Genomic DNA, 18,100 nt, shown 5'->3' on the forward strand with positions numbered 1-18,100 from the left:
AAGGGAAGAAAGTATCCAAGAAAAAGGGAGAGATCGACTGTGACAAATCCTCCTGAGAAGTAAAGTAACTTGAAATTGGGATCTGTTAATTTGGCAACATCCATCCGCCAGTGACCTAACCAAGCGTAGTTTCAGTAGAAACCTGTCTGGGTGGCAAAAGAGAATAGGATGTGAAGATTTATTGACCATCACTGGATAACCCCTTTGAGTTTTGCTGTTCAGGGGAACAAAAATAGAATGGGAAGGAGCAGAAGGAGGGGTGACATCAAGAAAGTGTTTTTTTTAAGTATTTATTTATTTAAAAAATTTTTTTAATGTTTATTTATTTTTGAGACAGAGAGAGACAGAGCATGAATGGGGGAGGGTCAGAGAGAGGGAGACACAGAACCTGTAACAGGCTCCAGGCTCTGAGCTGTCAGCACAGAGCCCAGTGCAGGGCTCGAACTCACAGACCACGAGATCACAACCTGAGCCGAAGTTGGACGCTTAACTGACTGAGCCACCCAGGCGCCCCAAGTGTTTATTCATTTTTGAAGTGGGGGCAAAAAGAGAGGGAAACAGAGAATCCCAAGCAGGCTCCGCGCTGTCAGCATAGAGCCCAATGTGGGGCTCAAACTCATGAAGCATGAAATCATGACCTGAACCAAGATCAAGAGTCAGATGCTTAACAGACTGAGCCACCCAGGCACCCAAGAAAGTCTTTTTTTTTTTAAAGATGGGAGGTGCTTTGTATGTTTCGATGATATTTATATGACGATAGAAATGACCCAGGAAACTCAGGGGGAGAGATGAATGATGCAGGAAAAAGAAAGGGGAAATTTCAAGGAGCAAGAGGAGATGGGATCTAGGCCATATGAGGAAGATCACATTGGTTAGAATAGAAACACTTCCTCCCCCAGAACAGGAGGAAAGCAGAAAACACTGGTATGATGGGTAGAGAATATGATACATACACATTTGTGGGCAAAAAGATGAGGGCATTACTCTCTGTGTTTCTGGTTTTCTTCACTACATGTATTGCACTATTAACCTAATAAGAATGAGCTCAGACTTAAGATTTTATGTTAAAATTCTGAAAAATTAAAAAAAAAATTACCCAGTATTTTTATATTAACTTGATAATACAAAGCAAGTTATTAAAAAAGCACAAAGGCCTGTGCACGAAGTCAATAGCACAAATCCAGGACATCATTAGTGAAGTGTTTTATTGCAAGGCAGTTTCAGGGCATAATGTAGCTATCTGCTTTAGCAAAGCAGGGAAGATGGCTTCTATTTATATTTCAGTGCATATATTTCTTAAGCCATAGGACAAAATTTAAGACAATACTAGACTAGAAACGTTTTTGGTGAAAAATATCCATCACTGTCTGCTGTGGGGTTGACTAAATAACCAATAACGATGTAAATGAAAGCTACCGTAAATAACTGTAGGTTTATATTTATCCTTTATCAATTTATTTGTCAATTTAAAATCAAGACTTGACAACCAAGGCCAACTGGAAACAACATTGATGGAAGTGCCTTTAACACAAAATATCCTGTCCTCCCCGAAACTGTGGGCATTTCAGTAATTTTTGTATGTGTAGCTCTACATGAGAGCCAGATTTCTTAGACTGTTGAATTGGGATCCTCCATAATTCCTAAAATTTCACTAATTTTATTTTTGAACACAAAACTTCAGGAACGCTTAATCATTCTGTAGGTTACTTGTACCCTTGCTGTGGACAGAAATGAAAATATACGGACTGTCCTCATTTGCCTGTCAAGAACCAAATAAAGTATTTGGGTTTTTTTTTTTTATGGGAGAGAGAGAGATTGAGAGAGCACATGCATGCATGCACATTAGCTGGGGGGAGGGGCAGAGAGAGAGAATCCGAAGTAGGCTCCATGCTGTCAGCACAGAGTCCAACATGGTCTCCATCTCATCGTGAGATTATTTTTTTTCTTTAATTTTTTTAATGTTTACTTATTTTTGAGAGAGCTAGAGATAGAGTGTGAGCAGGAGAGGGGCAGAGAGAGAGGGAGACACAAATTCTGAAGCAGGCTCCAGGCTCTGAGTTGTCAGCACAGAGCCCAATGCAGGGTTCAAACCCATGAACCGTGAGATTGTGATGTGAGCCAAAGTCAGACGCTTAACTGACTGAGCCACCCAGGCGCCCTTCATCATGAGATCTTGACCTGAGCTGATATCAAGAGTTGGATGCTCAACCAACTGAGCCACTCAGGCACCCCAAAAATGTTTGGGTTTTTAGACCAGCTAAAGTCCATCAGTGGCTCTCAGACCATACTTGTATAACCATGATCCTGAATTATCTTCCCTCTTTCCGCTGTTCTTTAAATCCTTGCAGATTTGCTACATTAGAGTGAAGGATTACATTGGAAGGGATCTGAAGGGGAGAAAATAGATCTGTAAGAAGAGGTTATTTTGCATTTGACATTTGAGTTTGTCTTTCCTTTCCGATTTTAAATTTCAGTGTTGGCAATTAAAGATCTTTGATTTAAGAGGGGAAAGAAAGAGGTACCTGCTGCAGGTGGCGCCTGGTTATTACTGTCTCTTCACTGTGTAAAAGGTGCTTTGAGGTATGATAGCTCGGCACCACAGCGGATGGGAGCAGGGGGTTGGGGGTGGTATTACCCACCTGTGCACATGGACACTGATGAACTCTTTCTTCCCCTCATCCCAGAGTCAAGTAACCATTGTCAGTCTGGGCAGTGAAAATCTTATTCTGCGGGCTGAAGGCTATGTGACGGTGGGGTTGTAATTCAGAAGGGTTTCTGTGAAGAAAAATTGTACCCAATATATGGTGAACAAGTACACTCAGAGTGGGAGTGGGAAATTGTTTACTCGTTGGACTGGTACCATTTAAAAAAATATTTTTTAGTGTTTGTTTATTTTTGAGAGAGAGAGACAGAGACAGAGACAGAGACAGAGACAGAGACAAAGCACGAGCAGTGGAGGGACAGAGAGGGAGACACAGAATCCAAAGCAGGCTCCAGGCTCCAAGCTTTCAACGCAGAGCCTGATGCGTCGCTCGAACCCACGAGATCATGACCTGAGCTGAAGTCGGACACTTAACCAACTGAGCCACCCAGGTGCCCCTAGACTGGCACCATTTGGAATGAGAGTTTGGTGGGGGTGGCCTCAGAATGAGGCAGATATCCAGAGCTGACTGGTTCTCTTGGGGATACTTCTTCCAGCTCAGGCTCTCCCTCTTCAGTTCCCTGGTCTTGGGCAGCACCTCTTCTCTGCCTGGCCCCTCATCCCCCATCCCCCATTCCCCAGTCCCAGTTTCCAGTTGTCTATCCCCATGTTGGAGTTCCTTTCCGTGTTTGACCATCTTTTCACGTGGGAACCCTTTCCAGTGACCAGGGCTAGTTCTGTTCTCCAGGGTACATGTTTGGTCTCTAGGAACTGTGCATCTTTCTCCCACCAGGGGGTGGGTTCCCTAATGAGGAACTGCTGAAGGATTATAAGCGGAGAGGTAACCGGATTCAGTTTACTTGTAGGAAGAGCACTGGCAACAATGTGGCTGGGTAAGGACACGTGAGGCTGGAGACAGGGAGGCTAACTAATCACTACTGCAGAGTCCTGGCAAGAGCTAATGAGGGTCTATTGACAACAGCAAGGAGAAGATGGATTCATAAAAGTATTGATATTTTAGATATGAAAGAATTTAATGACTAAGTGGCTGAGGAAAAGTGATTCACCTGCCAGGTGCCTTTGTGTTTTATGGGTACATCATAAACTAAATTTCGCCACATTGAGATGGTGGCGTAAGGAGATGGGGAGAGAAGACCTATTTGGACACGTTTTTATTCTGATGTTTACCAGCTTTCCTTCTCTCTTCATTTGTAAACAATTTGCAAGGAATTGCCTCCTGTAAGGCACATTTTTGATTATCATTTGTTCTACCCGTTCCTTTTTCAGGGATGCACCTCTGACACATTTGCTCTTAAGAGCTTATGGTGTATACAACATGAAGGAGGCACATAAATACCATTTAAATTCTTTAGGCTGATTTGAACTTTGTTTTGAAATAAACAGATTTTCTGCCAGTCCCTATTCTTGTTTGTATGGAAGTTTGTCCCACATAATCCTGGCCGCTTCCAATTCCAGCCTCACAACTTGATATTTACTTTAAGCAGCTGCTTATGAAAGGTAAGATTTAGGAGTGATGAGAAGCGCATAAGGTGGGCTTCTGTTTGAGCTTAGGGTTGCCGGGTAGCTGTCCTCTGAATACCCTTTCTTGCACCCACATTTTGGCCGTGAGAACAAATCTGGGAAAACTGCCGTTTGGCCTTTTAGCACATTGCCAGCTTTGGCGATTGCAGACTAACTGATGTTGTACTAAACACCACTGAAATAAAATAAATGAGTCTATTAAAGCTTGGAACTCCTGAGAACTACACATGTAAAAACCGTCCACAGATGCCATTTGCTGAAACTGAGGCTCCTCTAGCAGATGGGTAAAACTGAAACATAAATTGAACTATTTATTTTTCTGTTGGTTCATTTGTTTTTAATATGGTATGAAAAAAATCCTGCTATTCGGTTACAAGAAACTTCTGGCATATGTTTTCATGGCTGTTTCGGGTATTCTGAGAAGATCTTTGAAATTCTAACTTATGCTATGTGTTATTATATGAATTCATTGAATGTGTAGAAACAAACCCTTGTCAGAGTTTTAAAAACTTTCTTTGGTCACATTTCCAATATGGAAAATCATAGTGACAAATAAGTGTTCGCTATGGGACATAACATCTCTCTTTTAAAATCTTTAATGTTGGGCTATAGTAGAATAGTATCAGTCATATCTAACAGTTCTCATCCATTTAGTACTTGAATTTTTACAGGATTTTAGTTTCTTATATGCTGTCTAATCATTTAAATAAGACCCACACTGAAGAAGAATGGTGTTTAGTCCTCGTGCAGTTTAATGACTTATATACTATTTAATGCAATCACTATTAATTGATATTAACTTGCAAGAACCACGATGGCATTATTAATCATTCTGTAATATTTAGATATTTTTGGCATAGAGCTAAGTATTTATTTTGTAACTTAGTTTAGAATTTTGTGTATCTGTAAAGAAATCTGAAAAATTTGTTTGCCTTTTTCCTGATTCCTAAAGTTATTTATCAAATAGTATTTATCAGAACCGATCACAAGAAATTTCAGCATAATTGGAAGAATGGGGAAGCAATTAAATAAATATTTAAATGGTTACAAAGTTATCTCACATTTATCAGGAAGGATGGTATGCAATTACACTGTTTTTTTAACTTTGAAACTTACTGTTATTGCTCTTTACAGGTTCAGGTTCATGTCGCTTTAGTTACTCAGACCCCAGCATCATCGTGTCATATGCCAAGAATAATACCGCAGACTGGATTCAGCTTGAGAAAATTAGGTTTGTTATCATTTAAAGTAGTTTCATAAATTCTGATGTAGGTGGATTTCTACTTCCCTGTTTGCCTTCATTCTACCATCGAATTTATGCTTCATGGTTAAAAGTAGTCTGGTTGTTAATTATGTTGAATTACATGCCTGCACATATTATTATCTGCCCTATTTGAAGAAGTATTGGTAAAAGTGTCATTTTCCATTCAGAATCTCCCACGGTTAGTAGAAGCTATAACAAACTATTTTTGGTTAAAGCACATTTGGGAGAATAACATTTATGACGGAACCCTCCACAAAGTAACATTACCCAGCTCTCTAGGTGGCTTGGCTAGTTGCTGGTTTGGAGACCTAGGACCATATGAGATTACCACCTAAATTTCTCCCAGTCTGTGATGGTAATGAGTTAATAGCCACTGGGGCTTTTGCGTTGAATGTTTAGTTCTGTCGTTTCCCTTCCAGCTTCCCAAAGGCCAGTTCTAAAATTCTATTAACATAATTGTGATGTAACTGGTGGTCATTTTATTACATTTTTTTCATTAAAAAAAAATCCCTCGATAAGAAAATGAGGTAGGATGCTTAAGAAGCAGCTCGCTCGAGTTGAAAAAATGTTAAGTTAGCAAAACTCAAATGATACTTACAACTTCTGCAGAGCTTGAATCATAAAACAGCATTCAAAATGGATGCTTAATTTTAGGTCTAGTAAGATATTTAAAGGAAAAAACTACCTTGAACTTTTATAAAGTAGTTATCCTGATTGATTTAGTTCTTAACTTAGTACCACTGAAGTAGAACATTTTCCATCAGTCTTGTACAGGTTTTTTTACATGCTAGTTTCCTTACCATATTTCTGTGTTGGAACAATTCTGATTTATTAGGGAGGAATTGTAAATATTAGGTTCTTAGTGCTTAAAACTAAACTAATCTGCCCACAGTTTCCAGTAGTATTTCAGATTTATAAATTGTCATATGTCCAAGATCTACTTCAACCAGAAACTGAGATAAGTGATTCTAACTTAGGCATTTTAAGAAACTGTCTCTCTCTGTGGCAGGATAACATATAATCTATAAGTACCTGCACAAGCCAAGCTCTGACATGCTGTGCCAATATTATAACAGCATTTTGCTATTCTTTCTAATTTCTAGTAGTTGTTATTAAAATGAATTCATATTAAATACTTATTTATATAAATGACTTTAAGCAAGGCAGCATAAATATTGAAAATTGTCTCCATACCTCCATTTTTTATCTACCCAATAGTTATATATCATAGTTTAGGTAAATTGTCAGAGATATTTCTTTTTGGAAAAGGGCTACATATTTTTGATATGACAAATAATGAATGTACACATTTAATTACAATATATGAAGATCACATTCAGCTGTTTTTCACTAAACAAGACTTTCAATTTTAGACCATGCTGTAAGCTGTCATTCTCATTAAAGCAAATTTTCCGTACCATTTAGTGATCAGAGTAAACATGTTTTCAATCACTTCCTAGAACTAAAATATACTATTTTCATTGGTTTAAGTTCTTTCTGAAGCAAAAAACATAGTCATTATGAAATATTTTTTTAAAAAGGCAATTGGTTACCCCCAAAGATAAGGTACACCATCTATAACCTACACTGACAATTCTTTGGATATATATGTAATTCAATGGTAAGTGAAAAATACGTCCTTTCTATAGTCCTTTCAAAACTAATTTAAAGTAAGCCCAGGGTACCACTAGTTTGCAGTTTAGTACCACTTTTAATCTTAGCTAAAAGCAATCATTTTTACTATAGCAGGTTTCTACTTTGGTAGAATAAAATGTTTAATAAAAGTACTTTTATCATATAGCAGAAGGGCCTGGATTCTAACAGATATATGGTAAAAATCATGTTAAATTATATCAAGCTTTTAATTTTTTTTTTCTTCAACGTTTTTATTTTTATTTTTGGGACAGAGAGAGACAGAGCATGAACGGGGGAGGGGCAGAGAGAGAGGGAGACACAGAATAGGAAACAGGCTCCAGGCTCTGAGCCATCAGCCCAGAGCCCGACGCGGGGCTCGAACTCACGGACCCCGCGAGATCGTGACCTGGCTGAAGTCGGACGCTTAACCGACTGCGCCACCCAGGCGCCCTGAATTATATCAAGCTTTTAAAGACTGATCTGCATGACATTGTGAAGAATTATAGAGCAATTAGTTTTCATGGAAAAATCTCACATTCATATAGACAAAACAAATAAAAATGTATATGATTATTAGATATAAAATAATACCAGGCAAAGACTTATAAAACAACACACAGTGGTCTCTGATTGATAGAAAATTTCAAGGTAAGAATCAAAATTAAGAAAATACTTTTATTGTTTTTTCTCATTTTTTTAGTATCAAACAAAATAAACTGTGAGATTATTTGAATTATTGAACATTTAGTGTCTACCACATGAAAAAAACTGTGCTGGGAACACTTTTTTTTGTAGGCACCATAGAAGCGTGTGCCATTTTCTCTTCCATTATTCCTTTACTGGCTTACTTGAATGCACTCAGTGTCTGCCTTTTGTTAAAAGTAAAGCTCTCCAACATAAGGGAAGGGAAGCAAAAATAATATAAAAACAGGGAAGGGGACAAAACAGAAGAGACTCTTAAATATGGAGAACAAACAGAGGGTTACTGGAGGGGTTGTGGGAGGGGGATGGGCTAAATGGGTAGAGGACATTAGGGAATCTACTCCTGAAATCATTGTTGCACAATATGCTAACTAATTTGGATGTAAATTAAAAATAATTTTTTTTTAATTAAAGCTCTCCATAGTTTGGCTATACTAGAATGTATTATGCTAAGCAAAATAAGTCAATCAGAGAAAGACGAATACTATATGACTTCACGTGTATGTGGAATTTAAGAAACAAAACAGATGAACATATGGGAGGGAGGGGGAAAAAAGAGAAGAGAAGAGAAACAAACCACGAGCGACTCTTCATGATAGAGAACAAACTAAGGGTTGATGGAGGGCAGTGGGTGGGGGATGGGTATCAGCAGAGCACTTGTGATGAGCACTGGGTGCTGTCTGTGAGTGATGAATCTCTGAACTCTCCTGAAACCAACCTTGCACTGTATGTTAACTAACTGAAAATAAAATTTAAAGAAAGTAAAGCTCTTGAAGACATTTGATGTTAAAACTGTCACCACTTAATATGGACATCTTAATCATCAGCGTATCCCAAAAGATTTAAGGGCTGTGGGAATGATGAGTATTTAATCTGTAATATATATAATGTTGAGATAATGAAACTACAATCTTAATTTAAAAAATTGATCTATAAGAAAGAAAAAAATGGATACTGTTGAACTTGATGTTTCATTTATTATATGGCACTCTATTGTATGGCACCAATTCCCATCTCACCATCTGTTCCAGAGCCCCTTCCAACATCAGCACAATCATCCATATCCTCTACCTTCCTGAAGACGCCAAAGGGGAGAACGTCCAGTTTCAGTGGAAGCAGGAAAGTCTGCATGTAGGCGAGGTGTATGAAGCCTGCTGGGCCTTAGATAACATCCTGATCATCAACTCAGCTCACAGACAAGTCATTTTAGAAGACAGTCTTGATCCAGTAGACACCGGCAACTGGCTTTTTTTCCCAGGAGCTACAGTTAAGGTTTGAGCTCTTTTTTGTTTCTTCTCCTCCCCTCTGAGACCTAAGGCTTATTAATAAATCAAATCAAAGATAACTATTCTTACCAAATCCATTGGTAAAGGATTAGGTAATATTCTTATTTATGTTACCTTCTCTTTTAAGGATGAGGAGTCATTGGTACAAAAACATTCACTTACTCATCCATTTAATAAGTATCTTTGAGGACTCACTGTGCCATGTCCTTGGCTGAGCCTAGAGAATATAACCACAGAAAGGCAGATATGTTTCTTCCCTTCACGTGGTTGTCAACTTAGTGGAGGTAGTTAGATATGTCAACATACACATATAAAACAACATCATTACCATGATTTGCTGGGAAAGTTAGAGTGCCCTGGAAGTACAATATACAATACCAAACCCAGACTCAAGCAATTAGGAAAGCATTCCAGATAGGGAATCTAAGCAGAGGCCGAAAGGTAATTTGGATTTGGCCAGGTGAGAGGAATAGTGTTTCTAAAATCAGAAATCTCATACATAAAAACTGGACAGTGAGCGCACAAACAAAAGTCTTAGACAATGTTCAAAATAGTTGTCTAACATTTTGAGTTGAGACTTGGATTAGTTGAGTCTGGAGACGTGGCCAGTGACAAAACCTTGAAGGTCTTACAAGCTGCTATAGAGTTTGAACTTTATCTTGGATGTGTTAGGGAGTCACTGAATTGCTTTTTTTTTAATATATACCTTTTGATTTGATTTTTTAAAATATACTTTTGAGGATGGAGAATGGAATGGATGGGAGAATGTACATGTAGGGAGACCATGTAGGAAGCTTGTAACAGAAGTCCAGTGGGAGACCATGTTGGCCAGACTTAGGAGAGAATGTGGATGGATTTCAGAGATTTTTAGGAGAGAGAATGGAGAAGATTGGGGACCAATTGAGATGATGAGGGAATAGCAGGTGTCAAGGACAAGATTTGGGCAGCTGGGCGGATGGCGGTGCCATTCATGGAAACAAGAAACAGAGAAGGAGAAGCAGGTTCACAGAAGTTGAATTGACTATGGTATGTTGATCTTCTTTTTTAATTGAGATATATTTGATATATAATATGGCAGTTTCAGGTGTGCAATATAATGAGTTAATATTTGCATATTTTGCAAAGTGATCATCATAATAAGGTTTGTTAACATCCATCAGCTCACAGTTACAAAATTTCCTTCTTGTAATGAGAACTTTTAAGATCTATTCTCTTAGCAACTTTCAACTATGCAACACGGTATTATTAACTATAGTCAGTCTGCTGTACATTGTGGACATGTTGATCTTGATAACCCTGAGGACAGGCAAGAAGAAATATTAGTTGGGAGTTTAGTTAAAGCTATCAGGAACTCAGAGGAAGTTTGGCAATTATCAGCCTTTTGAATAGAAATTGAAGTCATCGGCTTGCCTGCCCAGGGTATGTGGAACAAAAACTTGTGCCTAAGTGATTATCAAGAATGCCATTAGACCCCTGACTGGACCCTCTCAAGTTTCCAATATATTAAAATAAGATGCAAATAAAGCTTAGAGAATTTTTTTAAATGTGACTCACTGGCACAAAAAAATCTTGTGCTGTGGGAGGAGGTGAGATCACAGGAGTAAAAGCAAGTAGAATATAAACATCTAAGATGCACACCTCCTTTTTCAAATTCTAGAAAAAAGATTCAAAACTATTTAGAAATCCTTCAACACAGGAAGTCCCCTGACACAATAACTTCTTGCTTAACAGATCAAACGCTAGGCATTTTACTTTCAGTTGGTGAAGCCACACAATTGACTGACATTAGGAACAGACATCCTCCTTGCTCAATGTGGGAAAACACCCAGTAAACTGTATGGAAATTCCTTCTGACAAAGACTCTAAAACTTTGGTCCCTTTACAAAGAGTCCATGGATTCCTTTCATGTGGATGTAGAAAAGAACCTTTGTAAAGATATCCCATGTCATATCCCACTACCACTTGATTAAGAAGGATTTCTGTTGACGTTGTTCAATATTGGCAAGAAGACACGAAAACCCAGGAAACACATGGAGACCTAAGGTCCTGGGATTCACATCCTTTTTCCATGATGATCATTTATCACTTCGACTCAGTAGCCTTTACTGTAGAAATGCAATTTTTATGCCTTGTTTTATAAGCTGTTATACTAATCTAATTAGCCATTCAGTTTCTTAATCGTTTGTATTGTATCCCACCCATGGTAAAAATGCATGAAATGTGGTTTTGCTTCAGTAATGATGTTCAATTATATTACAAGTTTGTGTGGGTTATAGTTTTGCTTTGTGGTCCATCATCCTACTCCCAAACTTACCATTCACACATTTGAGACTTGACCAGTGACCTATGAAAAAAACCACTGTAGTAATGATATGTATCATGCTCTTTGACTTGGCTATCAGGTAGAAATTTTTCTCTGATGTTTCTTTCTGAAAACTCTTTTTAAAACTAAGAATTGTCATTTTAAATAATCTGCATATCTATGCTTTTGCTTTCTGGCTCAAACATCTGAGCATGAAAAAGAATGCTTTTGCTGGGTGATGTGAAGTTCTAGACATAAAAACTTTATATAAACTGTATGAAATTTCTGCATTAAATATGGCTCCTTGGGGCACCTGGATGGCTCAGTCAGTTAAGCATCTGACTTCAGCTCAGGTCATGATCTCATGGTTTGTGGGTTCAAGCCCCGTGTCAGGCTCTGTGCTGACAGGTCAGAGCCTGGATCCTGCTTTGGATTCTGTCTCTCTCTCTCTCTCTTTCTCTCTCTCTGCCTCTCCACTGCTTGTACTCTCTCTCTCTCTCTTTCTCAAAAATAAATAGACATTAAAAAAAATTTAAATATTGCTCCTTTACTTAGTGGCCTCTGAAATGAAAACTGAATACAACCACTTAAAAAGCATAAGCATATCTCCATGTTCCTGTTGAACCAGGGCATGTTGTAAACATTGCTTTACTTTGGACTTTAAGTTTGAGGATTATGTTTGTTTGCTTGCTCTATTTACATATTATCTCTTCTGTGTTCAGTAAAAGTTTCCAAGATGTTTACATCTTAACTAAATTAAAGAGTGAGCCTAACAGCAATTGAGAAAGTATGCTTAATTACAAAATAGATTTAGGTAAGGAAAAAATGTCCATGTATATATATATATATATATATATATATATATATATATATCCTCTCATATAATTTTATCTTTATAAACGTGTAGAGCAGGTGCTATATTAGCTCCATTTTACAGACGTGGAAAGTGGACATAGAAGTGTTGAGTAACGTGTCCAAAATATCCTTCTCACCCATGGGAGAGCCAGGATTCAAATATAGGAATCTTCCTTAATCTTGATTTCAGTCACCACATAGCTTTGCTCTTACGGGTCATAAAGTGGCGTGATTCTGTTTGTACCAGGTTTCTTCTCCACATCCATTAGTTAAATTATCTGCCCATTTTCTTCCCTATCACTCTTTGACTATAGGTTAAAAGATTCTTATCCTATTTCTTGATCTTGCTCCAGCTTTATTCCATTTGTAGTGCATGTTCCTTTCTCCAGATGACTGATTTTTATACATTAGAATTTGGTAAATTCAGCCCAAGCACTGGTCTCTTTCTTCTCTTCCACACTGTAACAGTTGATTTCATGTTCATAGCCCTGGCTACTGGTCCATCACAGGTATTGACTGCTGACCTAGAGTGAACTTAGGGGATGGGAGTATTAAAATGTCTTCCTTATGGAAGCAAGAGGCATTTGCAGTAATCTGTATGGGAGGTGACATAGCATAAGAATGGTGGCATGCTCACAAAAGAAAAATCGACAGTCTCATGGCAGCGGCCTGCCTGTGACAAAGGTGTTAAGAGACAAGGATCATACAAATGGATGCCACTGACAAAAATTCCTGCATCATTCTTTCATAGAAATGCCATGACGATGCTCCCCCCATCCTCAATACCTTTGATGGCCTCATGTTTGGACCTAGAGGATGCTCCCTAGCGTGTTAATTCAAGGCCCTTTCCGATCTAGGTCCGGCCTAACTTCTCATCCTTGTCTCCTGCTCCTCTGTGCTCCAGCCTCATACAGTACTGCATTTCATGCTCCCACACTTCAAACCTGCTTTTCCACTGTTATTTTTTCTCTGCCTAGTAATTCCCAGCATCCTTAAGGACCCAGTTCCAGTGTCATTGTCTGTGTGAACTTTTGCATAGTTAATGTCTCCCTCTTCTCTGTGTTTGTGTAACTATTAGATTGAACAAGCAGGAGGTGGGGTTGGAGGCTGGCTTTGGAAAACAAGTACCTCTGTGTCCCCCAGTGACCATTCAGATTCAGTCTGACAGCTTCTTTATCTCTGCCCTCTTTGTGGGTTCCAAGACTGCTGATAGACCAAATAAGTCATCCAATCACTTTAGTCTCCAAAGCAGTCTCAGTTCAATCACAGATATGATCAGTTTACTATTGTAATCTAAGCTCCAAGCTTCATCTGTAGCTTTTCCCCTCCTCCAGCTTAGGTCTGCTGCAAGGGGGATGGAGGAGGTGATCAGATCCTTCTCCTTCCTCACCACCCTCATGAGTTTTGGCCTCTGAACCCTCCAGGGCTGGGTCGGCAGGAAGGAGAAGAGACAAGAGGCAGATATTGTTAGAAACTGGAATCAACTGCTTTCTTGGCCTAGCAAGAAATCAAAGATGGTTCTCTCGTCAGTCTACCTTTGGGCTCTTTGGAAATCTCCCCACTCCTCACTAATGCTGGGGAATCTCTCACCTGCCTTTCTTCAATCCATGTCTCATGTCTGCGTGCATTTTCAGCCACTGGGCCTCTGGCTAATGACTACAACCTCTTTCTACTGTCACCTCTCCAGGGAGCCATTTGGGGGAGGATCTTAGAAAAACTAAGATCTTGTGTCCATGGGCCCAAGCCTACTCTATAGTAAATACTCGCCTTGGATCAGTGATTGGGAGGAGAGTTATTATTTCTAAGCACAACCCTCTTCCCCAGCCATCTTCCAGGCAGCTCCAGGCACTAGTCCAAGCCCATACAGTATACTGTCCAAGTGCTTTCCTCAAGGTCCAATGCCCCACGTTTGAGGAGAGAAGAAGGTACCCTCCTCCCCTGATACAGTCATGGATGGGACCCGCAGTTTACCTCCAACCCTCTCTAAAGAAATCCTCTCTCTGCTGTCCAGCTTCCTACTCACGTCAACTTCGAGCTTGTATACCTGCAATGTGAGTGAGTGACTAAGCCCTTTTACCACCTCTTTCACTAGCCACTAGGGTGGCTCAGTCGGTTGAGCGTCTGACTTCAGCTCAGGTCATGATCTCACGGTCTGTGAGTTTGAGCCCCGCGTCAGGCTCTGTGCTGACAGCTCAGGGCCTGGAGCCTGCTTTGGATTCTGTGTCTCCCTCTCCCTATGCCCCTCCCCTGCTCATGCTCTGTCTCTGTCAAAAATAAATAAACATTAAAAAAAAAGAATGTGAAGTAGTTGCCACCTATTTTCTTGGGTCCTCAAGATGCAAAACTAGTTCCATTTCAATATCCTGTTACATGGGACATATACCTCTATGAAAGAATTGATAACATTGCTTTCCAGTTATTTATGTTTCTGTCTCCTTGGTTAGAAAGTTAGCTTCTTAAGATCAGGGACTATTTCAACGATTTTTGAATCTCCAGTGTTTGGCACGTGATGGATTGTGTTGTTATATGTTAACTGAATGAATAAAAAGCTGGAAAAATACCAAGATCTAGTTACGAATATGAATTCGTATTCAATTCTAGTTATATATGAATTCTAGTTACGAAATGAATTTCGTATTCAATAATGACTTGAAGGCAGCTGAAGATATTGTGAATGGAACTGGAGACAGTACAACTGTTAAGAAAGTGGGCTTAACTATATGGGTTGAAGTCTTGGCTTTACCATTTATTAGCCATGTGTTTGGGGGCAACTTATTTAACCTCTCAGTTCCTCAGTGTCCTCATCTGAAACAGGGATAATAATAGTATTCACCCCCAAGCTGTGATGATTAAATAAGAAAATACATATAAAACTCTTAGAACAGTCGTTGGCACATAGGAAGTGTTTAAAAAATATGTGTCTTTATTGAAACTTTGAGAATAAGCTCCACAGGATGTGAATATAGAGGAAAATATGTAGAAGGCAAAGGATTGAGCCAATGGCTCTGATAATGAGGATGGAGGAAAAATAGGATAGAAAAATATAGACCTCACAAATTATGTCATCCTTATATGTCACTGAAGTACTGTCAGAATAAATGCATTAAAATGATTAGGTTGAACACAAGTGTTGCCCATATATGTAAGCTTTGGCAGGCAAAATAAATGGTTTCCAGTGGAATTAAATTTCAGTACCATTGATGTGATTGGAATTATTAATAGTTTTTTTAAGTTTATTTATTTATTTTGAAAGAGAGCATGAGTGTATAAGAGGGGGACGGGGAGAGAGAGAATCCCAAGCAGGCTCCACACTGTCAGCACAGAGCCCAATGCAGGGCTCAAACTCATGAACTGTGAGATTGTGACCTGAGCTGAAATCAAAAGTCGGACGTTTAACTGACTGAGCCACCCAGGCTCGTCAATAGTAGGTTTGATTTTTTAAACACTACAGTTCATAAAACAAGGGAATAAAAGTAGTGAGTATGTAAACTGTCTAGCTGATGATTTTGAAAATAATGTTTGGGAGTGTCAGGTCAAATAGGAAAGATGAGAATGATTCACATTCTCAGTGCGTATTTGTCTTCTTTAGATTTTTTTTTTTTTAGTTTCTTTGGGAATATTTAATTCATTTCATCTGAGCCTGTTCTTATTTATCTCAAGTAGGGCAGAATGATATAAGACCAAATAGAGTAATTAAGGAGTTTATGTGATCTGGAGAATTGCAATTATAGGTCACCGGTTTAAATCTGTCCTGGGTTGGTAGAAGGCCATTACCATCTGTTGGCTCTTTAGTAATTAATATGAAATAGATGTGTAACCGTATTGGCTTTTAATATAAAATCTGGCCTAATATTTGTTGTGCTTTTTGATTCGGCATTGGTAAGCTGCAAGAGGTTATGGAATTAATATGTTCTCCCTATACAGCTTTCTCTATTTTTCCTCCATTCTCTTTCCAAGTTCATGGCCTTGCCTGACTCATCTTCCAATGTTTTTCCAGAAGTCTTGCCCATGTGGAAGAAAAAGCACACCACATTCTTATGCTTCTAATTACCATCATGATGTTTTATTTCCCGCAAATCCCTAAGCAGCCCTTTGTTCATGACCAAGTAGGTGGGGCTCTAAATGCCAATAAATACAGTGCTGCAAGTTAAAAAGCTCCCCAGAGCACCACCCTCATTAGCAATCTCCCAGAGTAAGCAGATCATGGACTCCTAAGGCAAGCTGACTGAACCCACTCAGTATTGAATCACCTGTCTTAATTATTGGTTAAGATGATTTTGCCTTCATTTACAGAATATTGCATCCCTTTTCAGCTTTTACAGATGATTTCTAGAATAATCAAGAACTGTCAGTTGTTCCTATTCAAAAGATAACAGAGGACACTCTACCAGTTCATCTGCAGTTGCTGGAAAAACTATCACTACCATGGCCGCCATCATATGGTATTGCCTCTCTCTGGCAGGTGGCTTTGGGTGTTTGTGCCACATTCCTCATGCCTGAAGCATGGGAACGATCAATCTTAGGGCAGCTTCTGGTGCTCCAGCCCTACAACAGTGGTCTTGGTTTTGCCATCAAGGTTTAAGGGAAATGAACCGATTTTTTAGCCCTTTCCATTTAAGACCTATAGTATCAAGGATCAGCATTTCACCTTGGGTAGGACTCTCATATCCAGGAATGATACTTACACTAGCATGGATACTAGATCGTAATACATAATAATAGTAACCCTATGATGGTAAATCGTAGTAGCAACAATAATAGGAGTGGTAGTGATGATGGCATTAGGTAGTAATGATGGAGTAAGGAGTGGCATTTCATGAATGCTTCTTAGGTGCCAGAACTATGAGGAAGGCCTTATCATCCAAGTTTTAAATCTATAGTAGAGGGGCACCTGGGTGGCTCAGTCAGTTGAGTGTCCGACTTCGGCTCAGGTCATGATCTCACAGTTCATGGGTTTGAGCCCCACATCAGGCTCTGTGCTGACCGCTTGCTCAGAGCCTGGAGCCTGCTTCAGATTCTGTGTCTCCTACCCTCTCTGCTCCTCCCCCGTTCATGCTTTGTCTCACTCTGTTTCTCAAAAATAAATAAATGTAAAAAAAATTTTTTTAATAAATCTATAGTAGATAAACACAGGGTGTCTGTAAATGGAGGGCTAGCACTCCCATTTTCCTTAGTCACTCTTGAAACATCTGGACAAATCCACCAAAGTCATCTCTTTCCAGCTCCTCAAACATACATCCTGCAATTTGAGAACATCCTTAATTTCACGTTCAAAGAGAAACACTAAATGTAAGTTTTTGATGGACCAGCCTGGAGCTGCTGCAGCCTCCTTTCCGAAACTCACTGTCAAAGAGAAGGGCCCAGACATCAAGGAAGTGCTCAGAGGAGAACCCAGGGACAAAGGATGAGGAAAGAGCTGTGAGCAAGTTTTTTGGTTTTGTTTTTTTTTTCCTTCTGTTTTCTCGTGTTTTAATAGTACCCCATGAAAGCAAAGTCTCCAAATGAATCTCTATACCATGGAGGTGGATAGTAGTCAAGCAGGAGCTTCATTTTGTTTGTTTATCCTTATCTTTGATGGCAGCCAAAATTTGTATTTTGAAGGCATGAATCATTTGTGACTCTTTGGTATCTGTGTACGTGTGTGTGTCAGAGTGTGTGTGGGGGGGGATGGGTGTGTGTTTTGCTCACTCGCCATTAATAAATGTTTATATCTGCTCAGCTGGCCTGGTTACTCTCATCTTGCAAAGGCATAAATCACTGGCTTCTGTCAACTCTGGAATTGACCCACAGATTAAATGCAGATCGCTGTCAGATAGGTGCTATTCCCCATATTTTTTATTTTTAAAAAATCTTCCCATTCTGATTGCTGTGCC

The 18,100-nt window shown here is 39.2% G+C and overlaps 1 protein-coding gene across 1 annotated transcript in view; it reads left to right on the forward strand.

Annotated features, from left to right (window-relative positions):
* Positions 1-18,100, forward strand: part of RELN (reelin) — a 535,267-nt gene that overhangs the window by 295,364 nt on the left and 221,803 nt on the right. Inside the window, exons 9-10 of the mRNA XM_047850601.1 lie at positions 5,318-5,414; positions 8,816-9,056. Of these exons, the coding sequence (XP_047706557.1) occupies positions 5,318-5,414; positions 8,816-9,056 (338 nt within the window). The remainder of the gene's footprint in view (positions 1-5,317; positions 5,415-8,815; positions 9,057-18,100) is intronic.

The sequence above is a fragment of the Prionailurus viverrinus genome, chromosome A2 (assembly GCF_022837055.1).
Source record: "Prionailurus viverrinus isolate Anna chromosome A2, UM_Priviv_1.0, whole genome shotgun sequence".
Classification (NCBI taxonomy): Eukaryota; Metazoa; Chordata; class Mammalia; order Carnivora; family Felidae; genus Prionailurus; species Prionailurus viverrinus.